The sequence below is a fragment of the Bos indicus genome, chromosome 3 (genome assembly GCF_029378745.1).
Source record: "Bos indicus isolate NIAB-ARS_2022 breed Sahiwal x Tharparkar chromosome 3, NIAB-ARS_B.indTharparkar_mat_pri_1.0, whole genome shotgun sequence".
NCBI lineage: Eukaryota > Metazoa > Chordata > Mammalia > Artiodactyla > Bovidae > Bos > Bos indicus.
The window spans coordinates 111,134,656-111,157,024 of record NC_091762.1 but is presented as its reverse complement, the minus strand read 5'-3'; the positions used below and the strand labels follow the sequence as shown (position 1 = coordinate 111,157,024).

The window sequence follows — 22,369 nt, the reverse complement described above, 5'->3', positions numbered from 1 at the left end:
AGTATTCTTGCCTGGAAAATTCCATGGACGGGTCGCAAAGAGTCAGACACGACTGAGCAACTAACACTTTACCAGATAATATCTCCAGCCCAAATCTTCCACCAAATGCCACCAAGCAGCTCTATTTGCATGACCCCAGACACATTCTTTGCCCCTTGAACCACTGGGGAAGCAATACAACTATAACATGAATTTACACACATTTGGAATGTATTCAAGTATTTTCTAAAATATTTTCATTTTTAATTTTTCACAACAAATTGTTTAAAAACTTTTTCATTTTTCATCTTAATTATATCCTTTTAGATGTACCTTTGGTGGGCTGCAGTCCATGGGGTCGCTAGGAGTCGGACACGACTGAGCGACTTCACTTTCACTTTTCACTTTCATGCATTGGAGAAGGAAATGGCAACCTACTCCAGTGTTCTTGCCTGGAGAATCCCAGGGACGGGGAAGCCTGGTGGGCTGCTGTCTATGCGGTCGTACAGAGTCGGACACGACTGAAGCGACTTAGCAGCAGTAGCAGCAGACACAGAAAGCTCAACACACCCTAAACCCAACCCACCCACAAGACCCTAGGGCCAGAGAAGGTAGCCCCCAGAAGAGGACAGAGCTCCAGGCTGGGGCTGGGTGCTATCCGGAATGGAACCTACAGATACATATGCTGCGATTGCATATGTTGTCACAAGAGGGCGCTGTGCTCCCTCTACAACAGGACCGCTACTTTACAACCACACTCCGCCCTGAGCACACACAATCACAGCCCTCTGGTTGTAAAGACAAACCACACCACCCTCCTCCTTTGTAACCTGATCATTGCCATCCACATCCGTTGCCTCACCCTATGTACACAAAATCCCTGTTGCTCATACTTTTCACTCCTGTGTGCTCTCTACAGGCTTCTCCAACAGCATGCAGCCCAGCCTCACCCAAGTACTGTCCAGCTCTTTCCTTTGCCCTGAGCATTTTCTCCATCCCAGGCTCCCAGGCAGACACAAGGACTGTGCAGGGGAGTAGGATCTGAGCCCAAGGAGCTCAGAGTCTGGGGGAGACAGATGCACTCGTGCCCTGCACTAACCAAGCCCAGGTGGTTCCCAGCCCTGCTCCCAACACCATGTGCTGACCCGAAATTTAGGGAACACCCAACACCCAAGCCAGGTCAGGATGGAAAGCAAAAGGGGGTGCAAGGTTGTACTAACCCAGAGGAACATTTAGTAACTATCAAAGCCAAGGCCAGGAGCCAGAAATCCAGGAGGCACTGAGCCAAGAGCTAATGCAGGGAAAGGGACCAGTCATTGCGTCGACAGAACAGGCTGGGGTTCACCTTTGCTCTCCTGTGTGGCCATGACCCGGGTGGATAAGCCAGCCAAGTTTAAAGGGCCCAGGGCTGGGCTGACACCCACCTCCCAGGTTGAATCACAGCTTAAGCACTTCAGGACCACAGCTTCACCACACTGCACCTTGAGCAGGCTTTCAGAACCTCAGTCTTGTCATCAATACAATGGGAATTGTATCAGTCAGGGTCTCAAAGAAATAAGATGGCACATTCAAACCAAGGAACTGCAAAGAGTTTTCCTTGAGGGACTGTTTTTGAAGGTATGGGCCGTGTGTGTGTGTGTGTGTGTGTGTGTGTGTGTGTGTGTTAGTTGCTCAGTTGTATCTGACTCTTTGTGATCCTATGGACTATAACCTGCCAGGTGCCTCTGTCCATGGGATTCTCCAGGCAAGAATACCGGAGTGGGTTGCCATGCCCTCCTCCAGGGGATCTTCCCAACCCAGGGATCGAACCCACGTCTCCTGTGTCTCTGCATTGGCAGGCGGATTCTTTGCCACTAGCGCCACCTGGGAAGCCCCAAAGGTATGGACATGATTAAGGAAACCTGCAAAGGGTGCTCTGGGGCTAGTACCAGGGTAGCAATGGAGGGGGTTGCTACACAGGAGCTGCAAGGATGCATCGAAGTACGGCAATCAAATACCATGGCTTCACTCTCCCATCTCCTGCTCACCCAGCCAGTGGCTCCCACTGACCCAACACAATCAGAAACAAGGGCAAGGACGCCCATTGAGGCAGTACAGCTCAGGCTCCCAGGGCACAGAGCAGATCCGAGGGGCAAAAGGAACATATTCAGCCCGGTCTCAGAATAGTGTCCACTCCTAGGATTGTTGTAGAGATAAAAGGAGACAATGTCAGTAACACATTAGTTCAGTTCTAACATATCCAGTAGATATCCAAGCACACCCATGCTTAGGAAAGTCTGCTCACCACCCAGGCCATCTCCTGTGTCAATCCCAGCTTGGAGTGGATGGTTGCAAAGGTCCCAGGGAGGGGTGATCTCCACCTATTTACTGCCTTGCATTCCAGCACCTTCCAGGGCCTGGTTAAGAGTGGCTTGGAGGTCAGAGCAACCAAAGAATACCACCAGTTATCCCAGCACGGACTGGGCCTCCAGTCCTGGCCCCACTTCTCCAGGCTGTGGGCCAGGACCACAAATGAGGGAATATTCCAGCCCTAAGCATCCCACCTTGGGCCTGAGAGCTGACCCCAGCAGTGCCATTCACACTTTCCATCCAACGCGTGTTGAGTTACTATTCACTATCCAGAGTCCCCAGCACACACACCACCATCACAAAGTGACTCTCAAGTCTCCTGGCCTTCTCTTCTGAGGGTTCAGTTCAGTCGCTCCATCGTGTCCGACTCTGAGACCCCATGAACTGCAACACCCCAGGCCGCCCTGTCCATCACCAACTCCCAGAGCTTACTCAGACTGATGTCCATTGAGTCGGTGATGCCATCCAGCCATCTCATCCTCTGTCATCCCCTTCTCCTCCCACCTTCAATCTTCTCCAGCATCAGGGTCTTTTCCAATGAGTCAGTTCTTCCCATCAGGTGGCCAAAGTATTGCAGTTTCAGCTTCAGCATCAGTCCTTCCAATGAATATTCAGGATTGATTTCCTTAAGGATGGATTGATTGGATCTCCTTAGAGTCCAAGGGACTCTCAAGAGTCTTCTCCAACACCACAGTTCAAAAGCATCAATTCTTTGGCACTCAGCTTTCTTTATGATCCAACTCTCATATCCATACATGACTACTGGAAAATCCATAGCTTTGACAAGATGGACCTTTGTTGGCAAAGTAATATCTCTGCTTTTTAATATGCTGTCTAGGTTGGTCATAACTTTCCTTCCAAGGTGTAAGCGTCTTTCAATTTCATGGCTGCTGTCACCATCTGCAGTGATTTTGGAGCCCCAAAAAATAAAGTCTGCCACTGTCTCCCTATCTATTTGCCATGGAGTGATGGGACCAGATGCCATGATCTTAGTTTTCTGAATGTTGAGCTTTAAGCCAAATTTTTCACTCTCTCCTCTTTCACTTTCATCAAAAGGCTCTTTAGTTCTTCACTTTCTGCCATAAGGGTGGTGTCATCTGCATATCTGAGTTATTGATATTTCTCCCGGCAACCTTGATTCCAGCCTATGCTTCATCCACCACAGCATTTCTCATGATGTACTCTGCATATAAGTTAAATAAGCAGGGTGACAATATACAGCCTTGATGTACTCTTTTCCCAATTTGGAACTAGTCTGTTGTTCCATGTCCAATTCTAATTGTTGCTTCCTGACCTGCATACAGATTTCTCAGGAGGCAAGTCAGGTGGTCTGGTATTCCCATCTCTTGAAGAATTTTCCAGTTTGTTGTGATCCACACAGTCAAAGGCTTTGGCATAGTCAATAAAGCAGAAGTATATGTTTTTCTGGTATTCTCTTGCTTTTTTGATGATCCAACAGATGTTGGCAATTTAATCTCTGGTTCCTCTGCCTTTTCTAAATCCAGCTTGAACATCTGAAAGTTCACAGTTCATGTACTGTTGAAGCCTGGCTTGGAGAATTTTGAGCATTACTTTGCTAGCATGTGAGATGAGTGCAATTGTGCAGTAGTTTGAGCATTCTTTGGCATTGTCTTTCTTTGGGATTGGAATGAAAACTGACCTTTCCAGTCCTGTAGCCACTGCTGAGTTTTCCAGATTTGCTGGCATATTGAGTGCAGCACTTTCACAGCATCATCTTTTAGGATTTGAAATAGCTCAACTGGAATTCCATCACCTCCACTAGCTTTGTTCGTAGTGATGCTTCCTAAGGCCCTCTTGACTTTGCATTCCAGGATGTCTGGCTCTAGGTGAGTGATCACACCATTGTTGTTATCTGGGTCATGAAGGCTTTTTTGTATAGTTCTTCTGTGTAATCTTGCCACCTCTTCTTAATATCTTCTGCTTCTGTTAGGTCCATACCATTTCTGTCCTTTATTGTGCCCATCTTTGCATGAAATATTCCCTTGGTATCTCTAATTTTCTTGAAGAGATCTCTAGTCTTTCCCATTCTGTTGTTTTCCTCTATTTCTTCTGAGGGTACACACCTCTGTGTCCTCTTCCCCCACCAGCTAGATTCACTGCAGGCTTCCTTCAACAGTGCTTATGCTGATGATGTAGATTTCATATACACACTTCAAGTTTACATCAGCTGCATGGTGTGACAGCCAACCTGCAGCCCAAGGCCAACAGGTTATTTTGTATTCATCACCCTGATCCAAGCCCCTTGATATGGACGGAATGTTTGTGTCCTCCCACAACTCATTTGTTAAAATGCTAACTTCCAGTGCCATGGTATTAACAGGTGGGGCCTTTGGGAAGTGATGGGCCATGAGGGTGGATCTATGCTCTGATGAGAAGAGACACGAGGGGGGTGGTCTCTCTCTCACTGCCACGTGAGGACACACTAAGGAGACAGTGCAGCATAAACCAGGAAAAGGGCCTTCAGCAGGAACCCCACCAGGCTGGCACCCTGATCTTGGACTTCCAGCCTCAGAACCACGAGAAGTAAAGCTCTGTTGTTTAAACACCCAGTCTGTGTGTTGTTACAGCAGCCTGGGCTGAGACACCCCCATCATCGCTCAGCGATCATTGCAACAGTCTCCCTGCTTCCTGCCCCCCGACTCTGTAGATGCTGCAGAAGAGTTAGGAGAGCAAAAGGGCGTCAGCGGAAAGGGGAGGAACAGAACTGAACAATAAGACTCGTCTGTGGGAGCTCTGTGTCCATCAGACAAATGCGGTCGGTGAGAGGAGTCCCATGTTGCATGGAAATGGCCCGACCCTTGACCACACTTGGCTCAGCCGTTGCCCGGGGCCACTCCAGCAGGGCCTGGCCACCTGCACCGCTGAAGCAGGCCTGTAAGTGCCAACAGCTGGGGACTGTCAGCTGGCCACGCTCCCCAGCTGGGCAGCGAGTCCTCTGTTGAGGGAGGCCGTCTGCATCCACCACCCACTCCCACAGTCTAGTCCCGGAAGGTGGTCAGAGCAATCCCCTAAAACCTAAGTCAGGCTGTGTCAGCTGGCCACGCTCCCCAGCTGGGCAGCGAGTCCTCTGTTGAGGGAGGCCGTCTGCATCTACCACCTACTCCCACAGTCTAGTCCCGGAAGGTGGTCAGAGCGACCCCCTAAAGCCTAAGTCAGGCTGTGTCACTCCCCTGCCCCAAACCTCTAAAGGCCTGCAGAGACCTACAGGATTGGTCCCACCTGTTCCCTTTGAGAACCCATCTCTTCTCCTTGCTGACCTCAATGTCATGTTGACCTTCTTGCTGTTCCCTCAAGCAGGAAACACCAGGCACCTTCCTGACTCAGGACCTTTGCTCTCTCTTTCCCTCTGCCTGGAATGTGCTTTCTCCTAGAGAGCCACTGGGCTCCCTCTTTTCCTTCAGGGTCCACAACAAAGGCCAGCTGCTTCTTAAGGATTTCGCACCTCTCCTGCTCAAAATCAAAGCCCTCCCCCACCCCCACCACCAGGCCCTGATCCTCCTTTCCTGCTTTACTCTCCACCTACCAGGTATCACCCTCTATCACCCTCTAACAGTTCTGTATTTGTCTGTCTCCCTCCAGCTAAAATGTAAAGCCCACAAGACAGGGATTTGTGTTATTGCGGTTCCCTGGTTGAGCTCTAGTGTTTAGTCCTCAGTAAATAATTTATTGGATTCACAAATTTATATATGAGCCTGGTTCCCTGCTAGGTGCTGGGCATGTAAACAGGACTCAGTCACCTGCCCTCAAGGGGCCCACCAGGGGAGGAATAACAACAAACAGAAGTAAGCGATGCACCCTGGGTGAGTCGGGGAAATGGGAGTGTTCCATCTCTCTAGAGATTCCGTTTTGCAAGTTGAAAATGCTCTAGAGATCCATTGCACAATAATGTGAATGAACTTAACACAACTCAACAGTGTGCCCAGGGGCGGTAGGTGAGCCGCCGAGGGCACGCCTAATCCAGAGGAGGCCAGCAAGGGGACCTTCTAGGAGAAGGGACATGGAGCAAAGTCCCGAGTAGCTGAGCACATGAGGTAAGAGGGAACAGCACAGACAAAGGCGAGAGTCAAGTATGGCTGGATGGTTGAGAGAAAGAAGAGAGAGGAGGCTGCAGAGGTAGCTGAGGCCAGGAGGCAAAGGAGGATTTTAAGCAGGGCGGTGTGTGGTCTGATTTCTGGGGAAGGGTGGAGGCTGGGCGGGAAGCCAGGAGACCAGTTGGGAGGCCACTGAGATGGTGGCCTACACAGGGTCAGGGCAGTGGGAACGGTGGGGAGTGTGGAGATCTAAGGATGTTTCCCAGGTGGAAGGGCCAGGTGTGGGATTGTCTTGGCTGACCCCAGCTCATCCCTTCCCAGAAGGGGTGGGGTCATTCAAACTCTGACCTCCAGAGCCCCTGGGGAAGGGTGAAGGCAGCTCCTCCCTCCTTCCCAGTAGATGGGATCAAATCAGATCTGGCTCTGGGAGAGCCAGCCACAGGAGAGGAACTCTGGGAGCAGAGGCTGCAGTGGGGGCGTGGTGAGAACCCGCCTCCAGGGACCTCGGTTCTCATGCCCTCAGAGGTCAGAACTTAGTGGGCGCAGTTGTCAGCTCTGGAAGTCCAGGAGGCTCAGCTCAGCATGGTCCTCAGGGACAGGCCTGGAACGGGAAGTCAGCTCAGCCTGATCCTGAAAGTTCTGAGGTCGGAGCTGAGCCCACCGCACTTGGTGCCCCAGAGGTCCTCCAAAGGCAGGACCCTTGGGGACCCGTCATGGGACACCAGGAGTCCACAGGCTGAATCCTGTTGTGGAGAAACGCAGGACCTTTCTGCCACCAAGCCTCAGACACCACCTTCCACATCCCGTTTCCTGAGCTGCACCATCCTTCAGCAGTATTCCACCTGAGCTGCCTCCCTCTCAGCGCTTTCTGCTCCACCAAGACCCACCCACCGACCCTTTCGGTCACAGAAATGTTTCGTTACAACGCTTTTAGCCACCAGCCATTGGAAACCTTTCGGTGTACTTGTATTATGCTGTGAGCTTTGATTGGATCTCCCATTAGCCCTACGGGTAGGATCTATTATGTCCCCAATCTACAGAGGAATACACTGAGGCAGCAGGGTGTGAGCAACTTACCTAAGGGCCCAGGGGTCAACAGCAGCCTCAACTTCTAGGCCCTATGGCCTCTCCCACCAAGGCAGGTACAGCCTCAGGACCTGGCAGCCTTTGTTCCTGCAGTTATTTTGCCTAGAATATTCTCCCCACCCTCCACCTGGCTGATGAGAGTTGCACATATCTAAGTATGGGGAAGTCACAGCTTATGCAAGAGTTAATTCGAATTTTATGCTAACTAAAACATCCTGTTTGTGGCCCTATCAAACACATCGCACAGTGCTTTAAGTATGAAAGAAAAGGGTGCATTGGCCAGAAGTAAAGAATGTTCATGTTAAAAATAAAGGTTACATCACGCCTCCCTTTCTGGAACACCGATGCTGCTCCTCCTTCAATGATAAGATTTTCTTCCCAGGTGCCAAGGCCGTACTGACTCGCTGTGTACTGCTGATCTGTGATTTCGTGGGTTTTGGTTTTATTTTTTCGCAACTTTGAAATATCCCTCACTTGTTTGACGTTCTTTGTTCTAACAAGATATAAACTGTGCTGAAAAATCATGCTTCTCCAGAGCAGTTGCACCGAGTTATCTGAGAGGCTGTCTCCTGGGCAAGAATACTCAGTTTGGCTCAAATAAAACTCTTTTCTATTCCTATTATAGACTCCTGATTATTCCCATCCCCCTGGCTAATGCTGTCTTCTCCAGGAAACATTCCTAACTGAGCCCCCCAAGTCAGGAGAACTTTGCATCTTTACTCTTCACCAAGGGCCGATGGGCACAGTTCCCGCCTGTCTCCTCTAGCCAGTGAGAGTCACAGGCCAGGGACCACATCTGGCTGGTTTTATGCTCAACTCCCCAGCTCCACAGACAACGCCTGCAGCCCACAGAAGTTCACAGAAAGGATAATGCCTGAATGAACAACGGGCAGGCCCTGCCCCCCCCCTTACTTCTTCTGGATGCCTCCCCCCACCCCACATTTAGAGGCATGAGGATGGGATCCAAGCTAAAGGTCAGGAGAGGTCCCCCCACCACCCCCAGCCTATCTCTAGAGGACCACGGGCATTGCTGCCCTCTGATGGTGCAGCCTTCCCAAGAATGGGGATGTTTAAGATTTCGGCAAGAACAGGGGCTGACTAGAGACCCCCAGCTTCACCACAGACACTAGGGAAGGCAGATTATAACCCCCTCTCTCCCATGCCCTAAGGAGGCTTCATTATCAAGCCCTGGTATGGCTCTGGGCACACAGTGGCCACCCCACAAATGAGGGGTCTTCTCAACAAAAGCAAGAGGCCCCCACGGTCAAGGAGCTGCCCTTCCCAGGAGGCCCCACACCCTCACCCCCACCTGCCCATCTCTCAGAGCCTCCCAGGACAGCTGCCTGAGGTCAGAAAGTTCTGGCTGTAATCCTTTCGCATGCAGCCACCCTGGAAAACATCATCCCTCCGGAGAACCTCTCTGTTGCACAGCCAAAGAAGCAGTCTCTCCCCCACGCTCCTCGCCCCCGACTCCCAGTGCCACTTCCCGGGCCCTTTCCTTGAAAGTGGCTTCAGGGAGCCGGCGCCTCCCGTCCCGCCCCCCACCTCCCGCTCGGAACAGCGCCCGCCGCCCGCCCGCCGCTTCCTGCCCCCACCCCGCCCCGCGCGCTATTTAAGGCGCCCCCGCCGCCCGGCGCCGTCCAGCAGGGCTCCCGCGGGCGCCGCTCCGGCCGACTTGCGTCCCCTCCGCCACCTGGGCCGCCCGCAGGCCGGCGGTGAGTTGGGCTGGGGGGCGTGCTGGGGCGCCACCTGCCAGCGGACCAGCGGGCAAGGGACAGGGGGCCACCTGCCAGGGGCGGAGGGTTGCTGCGGGGGGCACCCACAGCGGGCCTGGCTCACCCAGCCTACCTGAGCTGGCCTCAGAGGCTAAGCCGGGTTCCTGCAGTCTCTCGCTGGACCCTCATAACCCTCGGAGGTAGGAACGTTAACATTTTCCAGGAGAGGAGACTGAGGTACTAAGGGGCTGTCACTTCTCCGAGGTCGAGGTCTCCGTTAGTAGGAGAGGCAGGATTTGAACCCAGGTCTGGCTCCAGAGCCCGGCTGTAAACCGCTTTGCTCCCACGAAGAAGCACCTCCCCATCCCCTTTCCCCCACCTTCCTCCCCGCCAACTCTCCCCCTGAAGTTCTGGGAACTCTGTGGCCTGTGCCTCCAGCCTGCTATGACAGTTCCTTTCAAGAGCCTAGAATCTGGCAGCAACAGCTTTGGCAGGGGGAGGGAATGGAGAAATGGGACCGGAGATCAAGAGTGGGTACTTAAGCGGCAGGTGCTCGCTATTGCTGACAGGTGGAGCTAATGCAGGATGCTGCCTTGAGTGTCTAGCATGCCTTCACCAGGAACTCAGAGGTTAGAGTGAGGCCAGCTGGGCGAGAGCTGCTGGGGAGGGGAGAGGGGACCTGAGGCTTTTAGCCCCCTGGAAGCTGGAGTTATCACCACCACCTCCCCCTCACTGTCTGGGGACAGCCTGTCCTGGGCCAAAGGGAGGAGGAGCATGGCGCAGCTCTGTGACCTTGGATGGGTTCCTCAAATTCTCTGTTCCCTTAGGCTCAGGAGGCTCACCTGGATCCAGAGCTCCTTCGGCTGGGTCAGGAGGGACCCAGGTGGGACTAGACAGGGCTCTTAGCTGTACCCTTGCCAGAGCTTAGCAGCCATCAGCCAAAGGTCTGCTTTTAGTCCTGCTGGGTGTGAGCCCCCAGGCCAGTCCCTTCCCCTCTGTGAGCTGTTTCCCTGTAGGTGGAATACGCGTGGGCAACCTCCCGAAGGCCTGTTGCTAGGACAGCTGAGAAGGACGCTGACCGTGTCTTATGCCTCCCTACAGACGGAGGCCCGGGAGCCATGGGTGACTGGGGCTTCCTTGAGAAGCTGCTAGACCAGGTCCAGGAGCACTCGACCGTGGTGGGCAAGATCTGGCTGACAGTCCTTTTCATCTTCCGCATTCTCATCCTGGGCCTGGCCGGCGAGTCGGTATGGGGCGACGAGCAGTCGGATTTCGAGTGTAACACGGCCCAGCCGGGCTGCACCAATGTCTGCTATGACCAGGCCTTCCCCATCTCCCACATCCGCTACTGGGTGCTGCAGTTCCTCTTCGTCAGCACGCCCACCCTGGTCTACCTGGGCCACGTCATCTACCTGTCTCGGCGCGAGGAGCGCCTGCGGCAGAAGGAGGGGGAGCTCCGGGCACTGCCAGCCAAGGACCCACGCGTGGAGCGGGCGCTGGCATCCATAGAGCGCCAGATGGCCAAGATCTCGGTGGCGGAAGACGGTCACCTGCGGATCCGCGGGGCACTGATGGGCACCTATGTGGCCAGCGTGCTCTGCAAGAGCGTGCTGGAGGCAGGCTTCCTGTACGGCCAGTGGCGTCTCTATGGCTGGACCATGGAGCCCGTGTTTGTGTGCCAGCGCTCACCCTGCCCCTACCTCGTGGACTGCTTCGTCTCTCGCCCCACGGAGAAGACTATCTTCATCATCTTCATGCTGGTGGTCGGACTCATCTCCCTGGTGCTCAACCTGCTGGAGCTGGCGTACCTGCTATGCCGCTGCCTCAGCCGGGGGGTGAGGGCCCGGCAGCGCCAGGATGCGCCCCCAGCCCCGGGCACCTCTTCGGAGCCTTACGCCGACCAGGTCTTCTTCTACCTCCCCATGAGTGAGGGGCCCTCATCCCCGCCGTGCCCCACCTACAACGGGCTGTCGTCCAGTGAGCAGAACTGGGCCAACCTGACTACGGAGGAGAGGCTGGCTTCTTCCAGAGCCCCCCTCTTCCTGGACCCACCCCCCCAGACTGGCCGGAAATCCCCCAGTCGCCCCAGTAGCTCTGCTTCCAAGAAACAGTATGTGTAAGGGCCTGAGGCTTCCATCACCCCGCAGCGGGGCCTGGGAAGTCTTGCTGCCTTTTAATGCAAGGTTCCACAGAGATGGCTGGGGGAAACAGGTGCTGGCTGGCCAGAGAGCCTCCTTGCATGTTGTTCTTGACACCTGCGTCCTTCCTAATGACCAGAGGGCACCACACTTTGCCCTCCAGAATGTGGCTTTGTCCCAGGCACAGACAGAGCCAGCGTGGGGTGCTCTTAGCCAAGGGTGTTTGAGCCCTTTGGTCTTTTTCACCTGGTTCAGAGGGATTCGGAGACAACTTACCCCACCCCCACCCCCACCCCCGTGGCAGATTCACCTCCACCCAGGTTGTCTGCACGCCCTGTCCTCTCAGGAAAGGCTGGTGGAGGCTGCTGGGTCAGCCTTGATCACACACACACACACACAGACTCACACACACACAGCCTGTGCTGCATCTGGCCCTGTCAAGGGGAGTGGGGTCTTGTTCTCATCACTCCTTCCTACTTCCACTGTTTATCCTTCTAAAATAAACAGGACTTGATCACAAGCGAGGTGTGTGTTGATACTGTCATGATGTACCTTGGTGTGGGGGGTTGGAGGACAGTTGCTTTGCCCAGGGTTCCTTGCCTCTGCCTTTGGCCTCTGCAATCCCAACACCAGCCAGTGCCTTAAACCCTCAAACTCCTATGTACCAGCTCTCAGCAGCTCTGAGTCCTGAACACTCTGCCTTCTGAAATGCCTCAGCACCAGCCTCTTCTTTCCATCCTCACTGTCCCAGCCCCTTCAACCTGTCCATTAATCAGTGGGCTAAACAGTGTCTATCCTCATCCTGCCCCCCGGCCATCCAGCGCCCCGGCCATGCTCCCCACTGCAGTGTGCTTCCTTACTGGACACTGCTCCTCACCTGCCCTGGGCTTCCCTGGTGGCTCAGAGGGTAAAGAATCTGCCTGCAATGTGGGAGACCCGGGTTCAGTCCCTGGATCAGGAAGATCCCCTGGAGAAGGGAGTGGCAACCCATTCTAGTATTCTTGCCTGGAGAATCCCGTAGACTGAGGAGTCTGGCAGGCCACAGTACAGGGGCTTTGCAAAGAGTCGGACGTGACTGAGCAATTAACACTCTTCACCTGTCTGCCTGCCAGCCAAGCCCTTCAGAGTCTGGCTCAAGTGGGCCTGCAGTCCTTGGTGTTTGGGGAGGCTGGTTTAGACCACTTACCCCTGCTGCCTTGGCCCTTTCTTGTCTGCCCACCAGAAGGAGCAACTTAAGGACCTGCATCATACCTCCTCCCCATGCACCTAAAACTCAGAACAGACAGTGGTCGTGTAGAGAGGTGCACGGGACTGTCAAGGTCCAGTGGAGGAATGGAATCTTGCCTCTGAGTCACAAAGGTTTCGGGGGTGGGGGGGGGAACAATTGAACTGGATCTTGACAGATAAAATAGAAGTCTACCGTGAAGGGAAGAGGACGTCTTATTTAGACAGAAAATTGCGCACAGGCAAGAGGAGGGGAACCACTGAGGATTAAGGGGGTGCTCAGGGCCTGATGAGCCATCTGGGATGTGGGAGGTACAGCTGATGAGTCCAGTGCTGGCAGAGATGACCTTCCATGTGGAAGCTGACCCAGATGGAGGGAACACTCAGTGGCCCTTGAAGGAAGCTGGTTGTCTCCCCTACCCAGGGAGGTATGGGGCTGGGCTTTTAGGAGGGAGTGGGGTCCATCTCATGTGGCCACACACTTCTCCTTGAGAGCCTTTACAGCAGGGGAGCAACTTGGCCCTTCCCACCAAGGTAGGTCTTCAAAGCACCAGCTCTGTATCCTTGACCCCAGGGTTCACTCACTCACTGCTTACCCAGCAAGTCTGAATGCTCAGCCTGATAAGTTACAGTCCTCACTCTTCTAACTTTGGTTCCCCTTGTTCCCTCTGAATTCCCTGAGATCCAATCAGACCAGCCCTGTCATAGTTCCCCAGACTCACTGGGTAGGTTCTCATCCTGGTCCTTTGCCAGCCTCTTCCCCAACACTTCCAAACCCCACCAGTCCTTTAAACACAGCTGTACCCCAAAAAGGCAGAGCCTGAATGCAGAAGAAAGAGTAAGATAAGCTTTGATGTTAGAGAGTCCTCAGTTTAAATAAGGCCTCTAAGACACATAGGAGAAGGCAATAGCACCCCACTCCAGTACTTTTGCCTGGAAAATCCCATGGATGCAGGAGCCTGGTAGGCTGCAGTCCATGGGGTCGCTAAGAGTCAGACACGACTGAGCGACTTCACTTTCACTCTTCACTTTCATGCATTGGAGAAGGAAATGGCAACCCACTCCAGTGTTCTTGCCTTGAGAGTCCCAGGGACGGGGGAGCCTGGTGGGCTGCTGTCTATGGCGTCACACAGAGTCGGACACGACTGAAGCGATTTAGCAGCAGCAGCTAAGACACATAAAGCCATGTGGTTTTAATCATTTCATTTCTCCAAATCTCAGTTTTCTCAACTATAAAATGCAGATAATATTGCCTGCCTCACAGGTATAAGAAATAAAAATAAGAGAAAGTACATGATTGCACCTGGCTCCTAATGTCATGCAATAATACTCAGCTCACCCTCTTCAGCAAGCTTAGCATTGGTTCTTCCTCCTCCAGGAAGCCCTTCCTGACCTCCACCCAGTCTCCAGTGATGGAGACTACCTTTCAGCAATCTGGATCGCTGCTTGGTATGAGCCTATTTCACACACTCTCCACCCCACTGAGTCCCTAAGGATCGCTGGGGTGATGCTCTGAAGTCACTACGGGCCTAGACCTGCATTGACTTTGACTATGAAAGGAGGAATTAAGTTAGGCTGGGCAGAAAGCACACCATTCATGCATTAGAAGGGCGTAACTCCAGGAGGCTGAAGTCCCCTTCAAGGGATTCTTGCCTTCTTGAAACCAAGTACAAGTAAGACATTTTGATCTGTTATCTGGATGCTTGTCCAACATTTTAAATTTTTCCAATTTTCTAAATATCCATTAGCAAAACAACTAAATTATCAAGATCTGAATTCAGAGCATCTTTTAGCCTCTCTCCCATTGTTAGACTTACCACTTCAATTAACTGCTACACCTGTACGATCTAAAGAGCTCTGTGGGAGAGAATGGATACATGTACATGTATGGCTGAGTTCATTTGCTGTCCCCCTGAAACTATCACAACATTGTTAATCAGCTAGAAAAAGTAAAGTAAAATCACTCAGTCGTGTCCGACTCTTTGCAGCCCCATGGACTATAGCCTACCAGGCTCCTCTGTCCACACAGTGTTCCAGGCAAGAATACTGGAGTGGGTTGCCATTTTCTTCTCCAGGAGATCTTCCCAACCCAGAGATTGAACCCAGGTCTCCCACATTGTAGGCGGATGCTTTACCGTCTGAGCCACCAGGGAAGTCCTCGTTAATCAGCTACACTCTAACATAAAAACAAAAAGTTAAAAAGAAAAATAAAGACAGCTCTAAAATGACAGAAGGCTGTGCAAAATAAAGAGCACTGTAAATTTTAAAAGGTAGCAGGAGGGCATTCTCCCTCAGTCAGGCTGAGAGGCCAGAGCTGTGGGGTCAGAGGTTGGTCTCTTAGAGCCAAACCCACCTGGGGGCCCCGGGAGCCTGTGTTTCTGATGTCCTCTGCCTGTCTTGGCCTGGAAAGGTGGGAGAAGACAGGTGTAGGTGAGTGAGGAGGGCATCCTTCCCCTCCCTCAAGGCTCACCCACTCTGAGCTTGGTGTCAGGGCTGAGGTCAGGCCAGGGCCCAGGGACGTGGGCCTTCGGCAAGGCTGGTGTTGAGTCCCAGACTGGTGGCCGCACAAACACAAGGGCAAGTGGGCTGGGGATTTAAGGATGAGGCTAGTGCAGTGGGGAAGGGCTCACACAGATTAGGGGCCTTGAGATGAGGACTTATGCAATGAAGAGCGGCTGTAAGCCCCGGCCCAGCCCTACTCACTTCCTAGGGCTGTCATAACAAAGTTCCACAGACTGGGTGGCTCCAGTGACAGAAATGTATTGTCTCAGTTCTGGAGGCCAGAAGTCCAAGATCAAGGTGTCCACAGGGCTGGCTCCTGGCTGTGAGGGAGAGTTTGTTCCATGCCTCCCTCCTGACTTCTGGTGGCTTGCTGCCATCCTTGGCATTCCTCAGCTTATAGATGCATCACCCCCATCTTTGCCTTCATCTTTGTGTGGCATTCTCCCTGTGTGCCTGTCTGTCGTGGGTCCAAACTTCTCCTTTTTATAAAGATACCATTCCTATTGGATTAGTGTCATCCTAATGACTTCATTTTAGGGCTTCCCAGGTGGCTCAATGGTAAAGAATCTGCCTGCCAGTGTAGGAGATGCAGGTTCAATGATCGCTGGGTCGGGAATATCCCCTGGAGGAGGAAATGGCAACCCCCTCCAGTATTCTTGCCTGGGAAATCCCATGGACAGAGGACACTTGCGGGCTATAGTCCATAGGGTGGCAAAAAAGTCAGATGCAACTGAGTACACATTCCATGACTTCATTTTAACTTGCTCACTTCTGTAAAGACCCTATTTCCATATAAGGTCACATTCGAAGTGGCTGGGGGTTAGCAATACCTTTTGGGGGAACACAATTCAACCCATGCCACCACTCCATGGGCCCACCTCACCTCCAAGCACTGATAGAGGAAGTCAAGGAGAAGGTTAATACATGCTGAACTGAACACTACTGTATTTAAAACAGATAACCAACAAGGACAGGGAACTCTGCTCAATATTCTGTAATAACCTAAACCAGAAAAGAATTTGAGAAAGAACAGATACGTGTATATGTATAACTGAATCACTTTGCAGTACACCTGAAGCTAACACAGCATTGTTAATCAAATATGCTCTAATATAAAATAAAAATTACTTATATGTATGAACAATATGAGCACATATAGTACTCAGGCATCTCTTTTGTGATGTGGCTTGGATGGAACACAGCAGATTCACATTTCATTTCTTCCATCACATTCTTTTTCCTCCCACCAGCCTATCCCTCACCACCAAAATCTAAGTTGGTAACAGGCAACTCTCAGTCACAGAAAGAGCTGGAGGAGGCTTGACTCCTGCCTCCCACTCACTTCACTGTGGCCCTTTCTCCTCTCTGGGTCTTTAGTGTCACCATTGTGAAATGAAAGGATTGGATGAGAGACAGGTACTTGGCAGCTGTGAGGAGCATCACAGGAGTAACTCGTCCCTAATCATTGACCTGCAGCTCACAAGAGATTTGTTATTTTTCATGAATCAGAACAGATTCAAGATTTTTTTAAATTTGTTTATTTTTAATTGACGGATAATTGCTTTACAGAATTTTGTTGTTTCCTGTCAAAACTCAAGATGAATCAGCCATAGGTATACATATATCCCTCTTGAACCTCCCTCCCATCTCCCTCCACATCCCACCCCTCTAGGTTGATACAGAGCCCCTGTTTCAGTTTCCTGAGATCTACAGCAAATTCCCATGGGCTATCTATTTTACATATGGTGATGTAAGTTTCCATGTTACTCTTTCCATACATCTCACCCTCTCCTCCCCTCTCCTCATTTCCATAAGTCTGTTCTCTATGTCTGTTTCTCCATTGCTGCCTTGCAAATAAATTCTTCGGTTCCATTTTTCTAGATTCCGTATATATGCATTAGTATACGATATTTGCCTGGAGAAGGAAATGGCAACCCATTCCAGTACCTTGCCCAGAAAATCCCATGGACGGAGGAGCTACAGTCCATGGGGTAGCAAAGAGTCAGACACGACTGAGCAACTTCACTTTCACTTCGCTTCACGATATTTATCTTCCTCTTTTTGATTTACTTCACTCTGTATAATAGACTCTAGGTTCATTTCTTATAATAAGGTCAATTCCAGTCACTTGAATCCACATTGCCTTTCTGAGTAAGAAAAAGACAGGGTTATGTGGAGTGCACTGGGAATTTTTCACAAGCCAAGGTCATCTTATCTGCAGCCCATGGGAGCGGTGAACATCATGAGCTGCACATAAACAAAGCCGAGAGCTCATGGGCTGGCTGATGGCAAAACTTCTTCCCAGTCTAGTGTGCTGACTCACTGACCACTGGGTTGCTGACCTCGTGAATTTACCACTGACCTCCAGTGCCTTCAATGGCGGGGGAGGGGGGGGTCCTTCATTTCCTTTCACACTAACGTCAACTTGATTACTGATGTTTCCAGGAAGAGGTATTCCTCTCAGGATTGTTAGAACTTCTTTTTCCACCTTACGGTTTCTCCCACCAGCCGTGGCTCAGACTTCAAGGGCCACTTAAGGCTCAACAGCTCTGCCCTTCCCACCCAAGCACTGCAGCCACCTACTGATAGCCACCAGGCTGGTCCTGAGCATGTTCTTCTCCTATTCCTCCAGCTGGCTGAATTTCAGAAGTTTCCAGCCAACCTGAAGTTTGTCTACTTTCCTCTAAACATGTGCCACAGTCCCCTGGGTGCTAGATAAGATACTCCAGGTGGTCAGAATCCAGATTATCACCTCTCTTGTCTCAAAATTTCTACCTCTATTAATGCAATCTAGGCTTATGTTAACTTTTCTATTTTCTTCTCTTTTTCATATATAGAACCATATATGAATAATATATGGTTCTATATATACTATTATGGAATATAATAATATTCTATATTATTGGGGAAATAAATAAAGGTAGTAATGCATGATCATTATAGACAATGAGATCCCACCATCTAGGGGTAACAATTGCTAATATTCAGAAGAGATTCCTTCCAGACACTTCCATGTATATATTTAAATAAAATCTGAATAAAGGTATAACCATAATTTTGTATTCTGCTTTTTTTTAAGTTTACATTAAATCATAAGCCTTTTCTTCATGTTATCAGGTATCTTTTGGAAACCGTTTCATGTCTTTATCATATGGCTTTATCACTAGACGGCATGTTAAAAATCAGACATCTCTTTGCTGACAAAGATCCATATAGTTAAAGCTCTGGTTTTTCCAGTAGTCATGCATGGATGTGAAAGTTGGACCATAAAGAAGGCCGAGCACTGAAGAATTAATATTTTTGAACTGTGGTGCTGGAGAGGATTCTTGAGAGTCCCTTTGTCAGCAAGGAGCTCAAACCAGTCAATCCTAAAGGAAATCAACCCTGAATATTCATTGAAAGGACTGATGCTGAAGCTGAAGTTCCAATACTTTGGCCACCTGATGCAAAGCCAACTCATTTCCCTGATGCTGGGAAAGATTGAGGGCAGGAGGAGAAGGGGACAACAGAGGATGAGATGGTTGGACAGCTTCATCAACTCAATAGACATGAGTTTTACCAAACTCTGGGAGATAGTGAAGGACAGGGAAGCGTGGCATGCTGCAGTCCATGGAGTCACAAAGTATTGGACACGACTTAGCAACTGAACAACAAAAAGTATCTACTTAACCATGACCCTAATGTTGGATTTTTAGATTGTTTACAACTAATTATCCTCTATTATAAATCTGGGCTTCCCCGGTAGCTCAGCTGGTAAAGAATCCGCCTGTAATGTGGGAGACCTGGGTTTGATCCCTGGGTTGGGAAGATCCCCTGGAGAAGGGAAAGGCTACCCACTCCAGTACTCTGGCCTGGAGAATTTCATGGTATAGTCCATGGAGTCACAAAGAGTCGGGCACAAGTGAACGACTTTCAAAAATTCAAATAAATTGTACTGTGATGTGGATCTCTGTACGTGTTTTCCAAGTTGTCTGTTTCCTTAAAAGAAAGACATTCTAAGAAGTGAAATTACTGGGTCAAAAGGTATGACATTTAAACTTTTTAAAAGTTAGGGGCTTTTTTCTGATTGTGAAAGTAATTCATTGTGGTTGATTCAGAAAAGCACAGCTAAATCATAAGAAGTAAACTACATCTGAGGGTGTAGAGACAGTGGAGCCAAAAAGACTGAAAGTAGATGCTCATGTGTCCCCTCCTCCATTCTGAGCAGCAAGGTGACCACCCTACGCCTCCCTACCCTCTGGAGCTGAGTAGAGAGTGGGAGTACCATAAAGAACATGGAGGAATGAAATGGAAGTTACACACTGAATGACGAGACCCTCAGCCATCTCCCCCTAGCTGGCTCCCAGAGGGCTGGTTGATAGATAAGACTAAAAGAAGATCTGATCTAGACATCCAGGCAGGGAAGGCTCCCTGAGAAGGTGAGCTTCAGCACCTGAAAGGTGAGGAGGAAGGCTCCAGGGAAGAGACGGGGAAGAACATCTCACATGGAGGGAACAGCTGGAGAAGAGAGGGGATCCATACAGTTGTTCAGGACGGTTTTAGACGTAACACAAGCTTCTTTCTGGCAAAAATGTCGCATATATTCAATAGTATTGTATGAAAGTGTCCATTTCAAAGCACTCACACTAGCACTATTAAAATTGTTGATTCCTTTATTAATTATTAATAAGGAAAAAAATATCATCTTTCAATGAATAAGCTTTGATTAGTAGTGAGCCTAAAGATTTTAAGATATAATCTTTAACGTGTGTTTCTTCTGTGATTTTTTTTTTTTTTTTGGCCCATTTTTCACTCAGGTTTTCTGCTTTCTGATCAGTTTGTGTAACTTCTTTATAGACAGAAAATTTCAACTCTTTATCTGGTATATTTGTTATTTAAAAAATTTCTTGGGACTTTCCTGGTGGTACAGTGTTTGAGAATCTGCTCTTCCATTACCGGTTCCCCTGCTCAGGCAAGTAAGATCCTACCCTTGACAGGGCGACTAAACCTTTGTCACAGCTACTGAGCCCACGCATTCTAAAGCCTGCGCTCTGCAACTAGAGAAAGCCTGCCCACCGCAATGCAGAGCCCATGCACCGCAGGGAAGACCCAGTCTTCGTTTCCACCTCAATGAAGCCCAGTCAAAAAAAAAACAAAAAAAAACTCTCAGTGTGTTATTTTGTCGTTTTTAATTTCTATTTAGTCAAATATATCAGTTTTTTTCTTTTTTATTAATTTTTTTTTATTGAAGGATAATTGCTTTAAAGAATTTTGTTGTTTTCTGTCAAAACTCAACATGAATCAGCCATAGGTATACATAGATCCCCTCCCTTTTGAACCTCCCTCCTCTCTCCCTTCCCATCCCAACTCTAGGTTGATACAGAGCCCCTGTTTCAGTTTCCTGAGACATACAGCAAATTCCTGTTGGCTATCTATTTTACATATGGTGATGTAAGTTTCATGTTACTCTTTCCATTCATCTCACCCTCTCCTCCCCTCTCCCCATGTCCGTAAGTCTATTCTCTATGTCTGTTTCTCCATTGCTGCCCTGTAAATAAATTCTTCAGTACCATTTTTTGAGATTCTGTATATATGCATTAGTATATGATATTTATCTTTCTCTTTCTGACTCACTTCACTCGTATAATAGGTTCTAGTTTCATCCACCTCATTAGAACTGACTCAAATGCATTCCTTTTATAGCTGAGTAATATTCCTTGAGTATATGTACCACAACTTCTTTCTCCATTCATCTGTCGATGGACATCTAGGTTGCTTCCATGTTCTGGCTATTGTAAATAGTGCTGCAATGAACAATGGGATACATGTGTCTCTTTCAATTTTGGCTTCCTCAGGGTATATGCCTAGGAGTGGGATTGCTGGGTCATATGGTGTTTTTATTCCTAATTTTTAAAGAAATCTCCATACTGTCTTCCATAGTAGCTATATCAATTTACAGTCCCACCAACAATGCAAGAGCATTCCCTTTTCCCCACACCCGCTCCAGCAGTTACTACTTGTAGACTTTTTGATGATGGCCATTCTGACCGGTGTGAGGTGATATCTCATTAATTTTTTCTTTACAATAATCCTTACTACACAAATTTTTGATATTAGCTTGACCATATATTGCATTTTTGTACATAAAATGGCCTATTTCTGGACTACCAGAATTCTGTTCCATCAACCTATCAAATTACATGATACTACCACCCTTTTCATTAGAGTAGCTTTGTAACACATCTTAATATCTGGTAGAATACATTCTACCAAAGAATTGATGCTTTCAAATTGTGGTGCTTCTTTCTTGAGAATCCCTTGGACTACAGAGAAATCAAACCAGTCAATTCTAAAGGAAATCAACCTGAATATTCATTGAAAGGACTATTGCTGAAGCTGAAGCCCCAATACTTTGGCCACCTGATGTGAAAAATCGACTCACTGGAAAAGACCCTGATAGTGGGAAAGATTGAATGTAAGAGGAGAAAGGGGTGGCAGAGGATAAGATGGTTAGACAGCATCACTGACTCAATGAACATGGATCTGAGCAAACTCCAGGAGACAGTGGAGGACAGAGAAGCCTGGCGTGCTACAGTCCATGAGGTAACAAACCGTCAGACGTGCTAAGCGACTGAACAACAAACAATTGTTTTTACTTTTCTTGAGAATCTTGGAAGCCAGATATATATTCTCCAGGCAGATGTTTGAAAGAATCTTCTGTGTGGAATCCGACAGATCCAAAAGAAAAGACCTATAGAAAGGGGCACTAGGGTTCCCCAAGGAAACAGAGAGCTAGATGCTCATGCAATGAAGACCGCAAGCAGGAAGCCCCACCCATTCACCCAGAGCAACTTCTCAGTGACTCTCTCTCAAATATGAGCACACAGCCAAGGACGTCAGGCACTCAAGGGAAGCATCTTACGTGAAAGAGTCTGAAACAAAAAGAACCAAGTTTTCCAGAGAATACAGATTATGTATGGAGACTAAAACTTCTTCTAACTATCACTCCTTTCTTTAGAAAGATAAAAGTGTATTACAGCCTTGAAAAAAAGTGACGATATGCCAAATAAGAAACATGCAGAGAACAACAAAATCAAATTCTTGGAAAACAAAACAAAACATAATTTGTTGTTTTTCAGTCACTCAGTCACGTCCAACTCTTTGTGACCCCGTGGACTGCAGCATACCGGGCTTCCCTGTCCTTCACTGTCTCCCAGAGCTTGCTCAAATTCAAGTCCATTGAGTCGGTGATGCCATCCAACCTTATCATTCTCTGTCATCCCCTTCTCTTCCTGCCTTCAATCTTTCCCAGCATCAGGGTCTTTTCCAGTGAGTTGGATCTTCA

The 22,369-nt window shown here is 49.4% G+C and overlaps 1 protein-coding gene across 2 annotated transcripts; it reads left to right on the top strand.

The window, feature by feature from the left end:
* Nucleotides 1-9,094: 9,094 nt before the first annotated feature.
* Nucleotides 9,095-11,839, top strand: GJA4 (gap junction protein alpha 4). Of its 2 annotated transcripts, none has more exons than XM_070786883.1 (2): nt 9,095-9,181; nt 10,283-11,839. In XM_070786883.1, exon 2 carries the CDS (start codon nt 10,300-10,302, stop codon nt 11,299-11,301), a length of 1,002 nt encoding a protein of 333 aa, XP_070642984.1. In that variant the 5' UTR covers nt 9,095-9,181; nt 10,283-10,299; the 3' UTR covers nt 11,302-11,839. The 2 variants fall into 2 exon arrangements, with proteins under 2 accessions (XP_070642984.1, XP_070642985.1); XM_070786884.1 differs by lacking the exon at nt 9,095-9,181 and adding an exon at nt 9,222-9,381.
* Nucleotides 11,840-22,369: the final 10,530 nt, after the last annotated feature.